The sequence below is a fragment of the Cibotium barometz genome, chromosome 17, assembly GCF_041138505.1.
Source record: "Cibotium barometz isolate CiBa-2024 chromosome 17, ASM4113850v1, whole genome shotgun sequence".
In the NCBI taxonomy this organism is placed as follows: Eukaryota; Viridiplantae; Streptophyta; class Polypodiopsida; order Cyatheales; family Cibotiaceae; genus Cibotium; species Cibotium barometz.
In genome coordinates, this window is record NC_141062.1 from 37,829,273 (window position 1) to 37,841,504 (window position 12,232).

General features: G+C 44.3%; 1 protein-coding gene across 2 annotated transcripts in view; it reads right to left on the reverse strand.

Moving 5' to 3' along the window:
• LOC147629967 (uncharacterized) overlaps positions 1–12,232 on the reverse strand; it is a 75,954-nt gene that overhangs the window by 41,443 nt on the left and 22,279 nt on the right. For both annotated transcript variants that reach the window (XM_086811520.1, XM_086811519.1), the window contains exons 5-7: positions 2,148–2,327; positions 671–725; positions 425–543 (exon numbers count right to left, since the gene is read on the reverse strand). In XM_086811520.1, the coding sequence (XP_086667646.1) occupies positions 425–543; positions 671–725; positions 2,148–2,327 (354 nt within the window). The remainder of the gene's footprint in view (positions 1–424; positions 544–670; positions 726–2,147; positions 2,328–12,232) is intronic.

Genomic DNA, 12,232 nt, shown 5'->3' on the forward strand with positions numbered 1-12,232 from the left:
TTTATTATAAAAGTGTTACTTTTATCATTATTGATTTCTATGCATAAAAGTATATTTTTTATCACAAAAGAGTTACTTTCATCATATTAATTTGCTTTGGCAATGGTAGTGGAGACTGCAAAAACAGGAATGGGGAGGCCTCTAGCGGGAGATTAGCCCTCTGACATCTCATGACATTATGAGGGCTAATACCTAACAACCCACCCCACACCCCCCCACCCCCCACAAAAAAAAGATCCGGTGGACCTGCGAGAAGACGGAGCTCTCTGAAGGTAGATTCAGTCAAGCTTTTGCAACAACAACCTTTCACATGTTGATACTATTTTTCAAAGTTACATTTAAAGCAAGGTAAGTCCGTCAAATCATAATGCATACTAAAATCTGCTTATTAATAATTAAAGAGATGATACAAGGGCCAAGTTACCATAAGTGCTTGTCCTTCGGGTTTACTTGCTTCACACTCAAGCATTTCTCTATTGCCCATTGAATTCGCCAACATTCTTCTAAGGTCACCACCTCTCCATCTAGCTTTACGCAATTGATCTACATATGCCATGTACCCCTAATTCTTCAATAATGTACAGAAATTACAAATAATTGTTATTTTTGTTGCGTGTTTGCTACACCGTTTTAGTCTGATATCTTTTATTGATGCTTTTTACCGTATTACCTAGCAAGAAATCCCGTGTTTCTGCAGCAATTTTGAGTCTTTGAACCCACTCGTCCTGTACACTTTTAAGACGATCAAAATCTGATTAGGATGTGGTACTCGAAAAGTTTCTGTTAGAAGGTATCAGATGTGGTAAAACACTCTCAATGTCATTATGGCTCAAAAAATGGAAGGTGGAGACTGGTGAGTCATGCTGCAACAATAGTTGGTGGTGACGGGTGACAGCCTGCACTGCATGGGTGGTAGCAAACCATGACAATCGGAGATGGGCGAAGGGAAGTGTTGAAATGGAGCAGGCAGGGGAAAGTAGTGGTGGGAAGAGGTAAAGTGGAGGTGGTGGGAGGGCGTTGGGAGGGTGGGGGATGGGAAGAGGTAACACACAAAGAAAAGGTGGGGGGGGGGGGGGGGGAAGGGGGGGGGGGGGGGTGCCTGGTGTGGTGTGGGCGGGAGGTCAAAAAGGGGAGGAAGATAGTGAGACGAGGGAGAGAAGTGGAGAAAGGGGACGGGAGGGAGAGGGAGAGGGGGGGGGGGGGGGGGGGGTCACATTTATGAGGCTACACTCCCTTCTAGTCAAAAAGGTTATACTTAAAGAAAGGATCATACAACCAGGCACAAAGGCTGCATCATAGGGGAGGTGGAGTGCCTACCAACCACGCAAGGTTACCCTTTTCCTTTAGTTGACTGTTAATGGCAGCCGTGCTGTTTATCATGGATAGAGTGGCCACTTTTTTCATCGTGGAGTATCGAGGAAGTCATATCAACATTACATTTGCGACTGTTTGGAACCACATCATGTATGGTGAAAGATTGAACAGTTGATGGTTGATTATTCGCGACACCCCAGCACCAACTTCATCCCGTCAACCTTGGGAGGCAAACTGGTCCCCCTCTCCATTGAGGAGGATGGCACAGGTCATGCAGCCTTGGTGTTGTGCAGCGCACCTGGACCCTCGTTGGAAACTTCAAGTGGCCTGCCAAGCTTCAGTGACTCCTTGAGATCTCTTTACTCCATAATACTGAATAAGAGGCTATCGAGATAAAAATTCAAGCAGACAGGTGTAGAATGGTGGTTGGAGGCTGAATGGGTTCGCTGTAATTGATCACCATATAGAGGGCTGCCAATTACTTGGCATGAGGACTATATCACCAACATTTTGGGTTGGACTTCATGGACACCCCTCTTTTGGACATGGGAACAGTACTTTACACCCCTCTTTTGGACATGGGGACAGTACTTTAAGTCCCCTCTTGGATGGCATTGCATGCAAACATTTCTGTAATTTCTTTCAATCATTTGCATAAGGTTTTGATGATTGTATGGATGGGTATTATTCCAATGTTCAACAATTTGGGCATGCTGCTTCTTCTTCTTGGCTCACCAAGGATCCAACAGCCACAAAAGATTTCCCAAAAATTATGTCCTCTTTTAGACCTAAAACATTCTTGTTTTGAATAAGCAAAATTTTAAAAAACATACCAGTGCTTGATGAGAAGGTGCCGCTACAACGTACGTATCTCGCTTTGAATAACCAACAAATTGCTTGCCAAGGCAAATATAGAATGTGTATCTCTTTGATGCATCTCCCGACTCCTCATTCTTCAATTCTACTTTGCTTGCATCAAGTGGAATGACACCAAGTGGATTTTTGGCTTGCACCTGCATTATGCAAAAAAGTAATGATGCAAACAAAAGCAATTTGCTTGACTCAGATTTGCTCAGCTTTTGAAAAAAAAACAAATTTAAATACTTGCATTTTTAAATATATTTAAGGTTAATTGGCTCTTTACCATAAGAAAGAACAAAGTAGCAGACTGCCATTTTGTGAAGATTATCACTAACTAAACATAATTAGAAAATAAATTTGATTGAACATTGGGCGATGTTGGCAAGTTGTGCCTACGGTAAGAGTGCAAGCACACAGCTAGTGGGGAGATGAGAGAGAGAGATGTTGACCAGTAATATTATCAACACAAGGCAAAAGGGATTAAGGGAAATACAAGAGTAGTGGAAAGCATAAATTCATTACAGAGATAGGTCATCTTTATAAGGGAGAGCCCCTTTACAAAGGTGAAGCATATGCTGCCACCACATATGCCATATGCCAAATATGATGCCAAGTGTCCCTAATAGGTGTCACTTTGCCACACATCACTACTTTACATAATATCCTTCTAAGAGGCTGTTCAAGCTTCCCCTCTGCCTTCTCCCCGCTGCTCTCCACCTCTCTACCCCACCTTCGTGCAACAACAACCCCCCCCCCCCCCCCCCCCCCCCCCCCGGCGACCCCCTCATCTTCTCCACCTACGTGTAACTCACCCGGGAAGCGCAAGAGTGGGCGTGCATCACTTGACCATGAGTTCCATAATTAAACATTTTGGCATGTAATCACAGCCACTAAACAATCCACACAGCTAAAAATAAAAGTTGCACATATAACACCACATAGAGGCCGGAATGGGCCGACCCCCCCCTTGGAGTAATTCATTATCCAAGGAGAAATATAACATGTACAAGCTTTAAGGGACTTACTCTCCCCATGGGAGATGACGGATTATCCATATACAATCATAAACGTGTCCTTCATGCAATATGGCTATTCAACATGTCCTTCCATAGGCACACAAACATGTATAACAACCTATATGGCTCTTCCATACGCGCATAAACTTGTATGGCATCCCATATGGCTCTTCCACGAGCACATAAACCTGTAAACCAGCCCATGTGGCTCATCCATGAATTCATAAACCTGTAAACCAGCCCATGTGGCTCATCCATGAATTCAGAACCCTGTATAACAGCCTGTATGTCGCATCCATGAGCGCCAAAACCTATAAACCAGCCCATGTGGCTCATCCATCGGATTGCGGCAAATCGAAGATATCAACACTTCTAAAGCTTCCAACGCGAAGGCTTCCGCTTGCAACAACTTCTATGAAGACTGGTAAGGTAATTGGACAATGTATTGTCATTACTTACTCAGTAGAAGGGCAGGACTCCTTGTTTAGCCGCCCTGTGTAGTATTTCTCTTGTCCTATGTGCTCTTGAAGATGTTGCTACCTTGCTTGGTAGAACATAGAGCCAATGGTAGAGAATATGGGCACTGAAGTCGGGCCGGGCATCAAGGCAGCTCCTATCTTTTTATGCAGAGAGCAAGGGCAGAGTACCCAAGAAGAGATGCCAAAGATAAATAAATGAGAGACAGCATCAGAAATGAGAAGGTCTTACCCCTATTTTGATGGGCAGTGTCTGTTCTCTTACAAGATAAAATTCAGTTCTGAAAATTAATTTTTAAGAGTAAAATAGAACTGAGAATATTGCAGCATACAAAGGATAATCCATTTTAGTTTTTACCTCAGGTCTTCCACCCTTTCAAGCCCATGTGACAGACATGCTATCCAGGGGGTAACCCGAGAGAAAGGCAGCTTGTTTTGATATAGGAGTGGAGCAGCCAATAGAGAATATGTCTTGAACAGAGAATGGGGGCTGCCCATATTGAAAACGAGTTGTTGTTGCAGCACCAGCAGCAAGAAAGGTGTCGACAGAAGCGGCCTGCTGCTGTAGCATAATGGAAAGAGAGCAGGTCGGCCTGCTTGCTGAACAGAAGCGGTGGCACTCAGCACAGAAGAGAGACGAAGAGGAGAGCCCTCTGATTGAGCTTGGCGAAGTCGACGCGGCCTGTTTCAGCAGTATAGAGAAAGGCGACACTATAGCGGGCTGCGCTGCCTCCGCTATCTCCGGCACCACCATCGCCGCTGCAACCGCCAACGCTAATGCCGTCGCACCGGCAGCCCTTTTCTCCACATTGAAGACCTTCGCCTCCCCATCACCGGCGCTCATGGTGAAGCGACAGCATCGAGGATGATGAGCCGGAAGGAGAGATTTACTAGACGGCGAAGAGAGTGAGCTATTCAGAAGGGAAGACTTGGCATGGGCGTATGGAGAGACAACGGTAGAGAAACTGAGAGAGGCAGCTTGTGGCAGATCAGCAACACCTCAAAGAATAGGAGAGGAGAGTAGCTAGAGCTGGATCTAAGACCCCCGATGGGGCAAAGCTAAAAAGGAAGCTAGACCTAGAGAAAATCTATGGCTAGATCTAGACTAAAGGGCTGAGGAGAAGAGGAATCTACATGGCTCTGATACCATGTTAGAAATCTAGCATGGTATCACACAAAACTAGAACATGGGAAAAGTGCAAGAGGGATGAAGCAAACTGAGAGATTGTTCCATTGATGTGACCCCTTGAATATATAGGGGAAAGTACAAGAGCTGAGCATGAGTGCATATGGGATAAATCCCTGAGTGCCACGTGGCATACACTGAGATGACCAAGACTAAAAGTACTCCTAGTGAGCACTTATTTCCAACAGAGCATACGGTTCTCTTTCACTTCTATCGTGAGGGACGATCACCGTGAACGCTAGCTATCTCTACACTTAGAACATTATGGACAGCCATACAATGAATGTTGGAGATGCTAATACAAGAGGCAAGGACAATGAAATGCATGCCTCCAATGCTTTACAGGATGAGCAAACTCATGTGGTGCACAATAGGGAACATGAATATGTGGGACAACCGTCCCGTGGCAAAGAGAAGATGCAAGAAGAAGAGTCCATAGTCTTGAGGGCTGAACTTACTCGTATGCAGGCTCTTCTCCAAGCACAACAAGAAGAATTGAATCTCTATCGCTGCGAGGATCCATTGGTACATGACCGTTTGAAGACCAAGAAAGCTGAATCTTATATGGATCATGCAATGGCAATGATTGCTCAAGAGTTGCACATGCAACCGAGGGATGCAGCACGTGCATACTTGGCTCGTACCGAGGATGCCTATGCAGAAAAGGCAACCATCCCACATGTTTTGGAATCCCCACAAGTGCCCGAACAAGAAGTTATGTCTAAGAGGATGAATCTCCATGCTATGGGAGAGGAACAATCAGTGACTTCACGCCATGCAGGAATATCTCATGTAGCCCCTGAAGGATACAATGTTTATGGCAGTGGTCAAAATGTATGTCAAATGCCATTGCCGGCTGAAAATGTACATGCACAACACATGCAACATGGGCTGCAATTTTCTGTTGGTGCAGGTATTCCGCGTATCTCTCATGCCACTCATGCCTTCGAGTGTGCTCGTGAGGGAGAAGTTATGGCTGAAAATGTATCAATGCATGTTGAGGGGCCAGCCATGCCTCATGCTTACAGGGCACATGTATCTATGCCTTATGTATCACCTTTTGGTCCAAAAATGATGCCAATTACAGGGACTGTCCCAATGGACAAACATGGGAGAAAACATGTTGCGATGCACACACATGCATCAAAGTCCCGTGACTTCAAAGCCGGAGATAAATCTGTGAAGTTTGACACATATCATGGAGAATATGATGCATCAAAGGCACTTGCTTTTATTACCCATTTTGATATTGCTTTCAGTGATGAGGATTTCACTCAGAAATCCATGATCCGGCATGTAAGCATGTTCATGAAAGGCACTGCTGCCCATTGGTGGCTCACGGAGAAGCTCTCACCGAATCCTATTAGATCATGGGAAGAGTTCAAGGAGAGGTTCTATGCTCAATTCTTGCCTCCCAATGCATTGAATGAGATAACAATGAAGTGGGATTGGGTAAAGCAAAATGAAGGGGAATCGGTAAATGCATATGTACAAAAGTTTTGGAAAGTGCTCTTGGAGGTGTCTCCATTTATGCATGTCACCGAGGCGGAAAGGAAGAGAAGGTTTCAATCGGGATTGCAACCCGTGTACAAAGCGGGATTACAAATGTATCCTGGTCATACCTTACACCAATTAATCGCAGCCGCCGCCGCCGCCGCCGCCGAGCAATTGAAACTCAAATTGAGTCGATCCAATAAGGCTAAACCCTCATTTCAAGGCAAAGAGAGGGCTGTCCAAAACCTGCAAAATGATGGACAGCCACCTAAAAGGGACCAAAACCAAGCCAAATCAGGTCCAAAAGCTGAAAATAAGTTTGCTAACAAGCGCCCTTAGCCGGCAAACTTTGGTCTTAGTGCTGAGAAGAAGGAGCAATATATGCGTGAAGGCAAATGCTTTATTTGTGGCAGCACTGAGCACATGGCAAGAGCATGCCCAAATAAGAAGAACAAAGCTGAAAATGCTAATGTACCGAAGCCTAATGTGCATATGGTTCCGGATGTGCAAGGCAACACTTCACATGATAGCAAAGATAGGGTTGTATGCAAAGCTTGGGGACAACTCAAAGATCAGCCCGCTTTGTTCATGTTTGATGATTGTGCATCTGAAAATTTCATATCCACTCAGATGGCAGCTGCTTTGGGTATTGAAGTGGAGGACATGGGTCCTCAAATTGAAGCAGGGACTGCCTTTGTTGGTAGAGAAGTGCAGGTCATGCCTATTTTTGGCAAGTTGCGCATACACATTCAAGGCTATGTGGATCATGAGGATTTTCTTGTGGCGCCTTTGAATGGCTTTGATGTATTGCTTGGAAAGCCTTGGCATACATGTATTGATCCGTGCAAGGCTTACAAGACTAACAGGATCACCTTCATGCATAAAGGCCGAGAACATGTAATTGATGCTGGTGAAGAGGGTGATACCATTCCCCTTGTATCTCATGTACAAATTAAGAAAGTAATGAAAAAGAGTGTTTTTGCGTACTTGATTTTTGTACGAGATCATGTTGAGAAAAATAATGTGCATGTAAACACTCTTAATAATGATAGGCTGAAATTTTTGCAAGAGCACAATGATTGTTTTGCTGATATGGACACCAAATTGGACTTCTCATCAGCTTATCACCCTCAAACGGATGGGCAAAGTGAGGCTGCAAATTCAGCCGTGTTGGATCTCTTGAAATGTTATGTGGCGGATCAGAGTCTTCTTGGGAGAAGTACTTACCCCTTGTGGAATTTGCATATAACAACACCGTGCATGCATCTACGGGAAAGGCCCCGTTTGAGATTGTTTATGGTAAGGTGGTTTTGCCACCCATCCTTCGCACAAAGGATGAGATATTTGCAGCTGATGAGTATGTAAGAGACTTGGATATTGCTTTTGCTCAGGTGCGGACAGCCATTGCAAGGTCACAAGACAAGCATAAAAAGGCTGCCGACAAGCATAGAAGGCAATTGGATGTTAAAGAGAATGATTGGGTATTGCTGAAATTTGAGAAAGCAAGACTTGCAAAGAGGCCTGGCAAAGAGGGTGCATATCCTAAGCTTGCAACCAGGTACTATGGACCTTTTCGAGTGATCGAGAAGATCAATGAAGTGGCTTTTAGATTGGCATTACCTAGTCATTGGCACATACACAATGCTTTTCATGTGAGTCTCCTTCGCAAGTATATAGGGCCGGAGCCCCCAGTGAAATGGTCATCGAGGATCCACCAGAAGTGGATGAGCTTGAGGAGATCTTGCAGCCAGAGCAGATTGTGTATCACAAGGAATGCAAGCTTGCTGCAGGCAAAGTTGTGAGGCGTTACCTTGTGAAGTTTAAGAACTATCTTCCCATTGATGCTAAATGGGTAGATGAAGAGTTCTTCAAAGATTGCCCGCATGTGCTTCAGACATATTTGGATGCATTTCAGTTGCGGACAACTGTTTAGAAGCGGGGGGGAATGTCACCATTTGGCCACCTGAATGGTTCACTCTTGCTTTCACACTATGTACATATTGGATTAGTGTCCATGGCTTATGGAATATGCCTATGCAGGTGATTGACACGTGTCATGCTGTATAGTTGGATATGATATTCCGCTGGGACTTGATGTTATCATGCCCGGAATATCTAGAGGACTTGGCTTTCCGCTGGGACTTGTGCCTTTGTGTACATGCCCGGAAAACGCTTGAAGGACTTGGCTTTCCGCTGGGACTTGTGCCTTTGTGTACATGCCCGGAAACGCCTGAAGGACTTGGCTTTCCGCTGGGACTTGTGCCTTTGTGTACATGCCCGGAAACGCCTGGAGGATTGGCTTTCCACTGGGTCTGGTATTGCATATACTTGCCTGGAAACGCCTGGTCTTATATGGTTTCATGAACGGAAATTGCTCATGCCAATGCTGCATTGCATAGCATCTTTATGTGCTTGCCTGCAAATGAAATTGCATGCTGTTTTCATGCCTGCATGACCTATGTGTAGTTCCAGGTAAGGGGACGCCCGCCCGTGAACCGTGCGTGTGAAACTGTCTGCTGACATGGTTGTGTGGCATGTGAACAGGTGGTAAGTATTTCCCGATCTAGGCTCAAATAGCCCTTAGGACTTAGCCAATATTTATAAGTGAGTGCGTTCCCATTTCATTAAAGTTTGGGCGCCCAAAAGTCACTTATAAATTATGACCTCTTCCAAGTTCACACTCACTGAAGTCCCGAGCGGACAAGACTCAATGTCCAGGACCTGATCCTCCCCTTTTACTCATAAATGGGCATCTCCCCATGTCCCTTCACCTAATTGGACCCCAATTCACTTACTTATTAAGAGAAATTCGTGTTTTCTCTTCATGAGGATTTTTGGAGGCTGAAAACTCTGTTTTTCCACCATTTCTCTCCATTTCCAAGCTCTCCATAGCCATACCCAACTTGCTAGGGTGTTTTCCAAGCTTCCAAGAGTGTTTCCAAGTGCTAATCACTCTCCTACTCACTCCCAATGACTGAAATTCAACAAAACAGCTCTCATTTTTGCTGTAATTTCTGGTCTTTTTGCTGAAAACCCTAATTTCAGCCTTCCTTTCTCAAGTTGAACCATAGGGGAAGCTTTCCCAAGGTTCCCTTCATCCTCTTGAAGACTTTTGTCGCGAAGGATTGCGGCAAATCGAAGATATCAACACTTCTAAAGCTTCCAACGCGAAGGCTTCCGCTTGCAACAACTTCTATGAAGACTGGTAAGGTAATTGGACAATGTATTGTCATTACTTACTCAGTAGAAGGGCAGGACTCCTTGTTTAGCCGCCCTGTGTAGTATTTCTCTTGTCCTATGTGCTCTTGAAGATGTTGCTACCTTGCTTGGTAGAACATAGAGCCAATGGTAGAGAATATGGGCACTGAAGTCGGGCCGGGCATCAAGGCAGCTCCTTGGTGATCTACATCGACATACCATTGTTTTCTAAATGCTGAATTTCATATGCATTGGCATGGAGGATTTGGCAATGGATGCCCGTGAAACTATGTATTAAATTTCTCCAATAGTAATACAATTTACTCAAGGGAGGGGTCGGCCGTTCCGGCTCATTGTGTGCCTCTTGTCAATTCAGCAATTTTACTTCTTGTATTTGAGCAAGTGTCCTTCAAATCTTAGTGTATTTAAGTGTATTGATTAGCATTGTGTTCAACCAAGTTACACCTACCAATCCTCTCGTGATCTCGTCCAGAGGGCTATGCGGGTCTAAAGCGAACAAGCCATCAGATACTGCATCCCAATAAACCCCAACTATCTCACGTGTAAACTAATATCTCGGGTACCTAGGTAGATAAGTGGCTGGCCCATCTCTCGGGGATCTACCTACTAGTGTGAAACTCAGGTATGCATGATCGGCTGCTATGCCAATGGGCCTACTGGAAATGCAGAAATTGCTTCACCTTGATATCACCTGACCAAGGAGGATGTAAAATTCCGATGAACAAAAAAGGAAGTGGAAGCTTTCAACAAGCTTAAGGAAAAGCTAACCACTCATCCAGTTTTCGTTTTACCGGATCTTCATAAACCTTTTGTGGTACAGTGTGATGCATGCGGGAATAGCATTGGAGCTGTTCTTATGCAGGATGGACGTGTTATTGCTTATGAGAGTAGAACTTTGTCACCAGCAGAAAGGAATCTACAAGTATATGAGAAGGAGCTTCTTGCGATTATCCATGCTCTTTCTACTTGGAAGCATTACCTTCTTGGGACTGATTTCATTGTTCAGAGTGATCATCACACTCTTCGCTATTTCCTTACCCAAACGAAGCTCTCAGAGAAGCATATGAGATGGGCAAACTTTTTGTCCATGTTTCACTTTCAGATTGCTCATGTGGATGGCAAAAAGAATGTGGTAGCGGATGCCTTGTCTAGAAAACCACATGTGGCCGCCGTCTCTATTATCTTTCATCATGAACTTAATGATATGCGAGAACAGTATGCTCATGACTCAGATTTTGAGCGAATTTTTGATCGTTTGACTGAAGGAGAGCGAATAGATCATTATTCTCTCAAGGAAGGATTTTTGATGATGCATGACAAATTGTGTGTCACATCTCAGTTGAGGCAGAAGGATTTGACAGAATGCCATGCTCCGCCTTATGCAGGCCATCATGGTATTGAGGCTACAGTGAAGGCTTTGGAGGAATTCTTTTATTGACCTACTATGCGCAGGGATGCTGGTGCTTTTGTTCGTGATTGTATCATTTGTCAGAAGGTGAAGTATGACCGTCAAACGACACCTGGGTTACTTCATCCTTTGCCTATTCCAGATAGACCGTGGGAGAGTATTGCTATGGATTTTATCTTTGATCTTCCTAGGACAAAGAGTGGAAATGATGGCATCTGGACTATCGTAGATCATTTCAGCAAGTAGGCTCATTTCATTCCAGTCAGGAAGAAGATTAATGCAGGGCAAATGGTGAGGATGTTTTTGACAAATATCTTCAAGTACCATGGGATGCCCACATCTATTGTTAGTGACCGAGATCCTCGAATGACAAGTTTATTTTGGAGAGCATTGTTCGAGAACATGAAGACTTTGTTGAAGTTCTCATCGTCTTTTCATCCACAAAAACAGATGGGCAATCGGAAATTGCCAACTCAGTTGTATTGAATCTTCTAAAGTGTTATGTTTCGGATCATAAGGAACAATGGGAAAAGTATCTTCCTTTGGTGGAGTTTGCTTACAACAACACCATTCACACCTCGACAGGTAAGGCACCTTTCGAGATTGTGGAAGGCGGGAAGAAAGTACCTCCGATCCTACACACAAAAGATAAGATCTTCGAGGCCGATCGTTTTGTGGAGAATATGGATAAGGCTTACAAGAAGGTCAAAGTGGCTCTTCAAAGGACTCAAGAGAAACAGAGGAAAGCAACAAACCTTCACCGTCGATCATTGGTTTTTGATTTGGGTGATTGGGTGCTTTTGAGATTTGAGAAGGCTAGACTCAGGAAAATGAAGGGTAAACAGAGTTTATATCCTAAATTGAGTATGCGGTACTATGGGCCTTTTCAGGTGATTGAGAAGATAAGTGTTTCCTATCGTCTTCAGTTACCAGATCATTGGAAGATTCATAATGCATTCCATGTGAGTCTTCTTAGACCTTTCAGAGGTGAGGTGCCTAAAGATCAGGTTGATGAGACACAACCAGATGTAAAAGAACTTGATGAGATTCTTCAACCGGAACAGATTTTGACACATAAAGAGAGAAAAGTCAAAGGAAAAGTTTCACGTCGATATCTGGTGAAGCTTGTGAACTATTCACCTATGGATTCGAAGTGGATGGAGGAGGGTGACTTGGCGGATTCACGGAGGATACTACAACTTTACCTCGAGGCTTTTGGTTTGGAGCCTACCTTAGAAAGTGCTTCAACAGGTTCAGT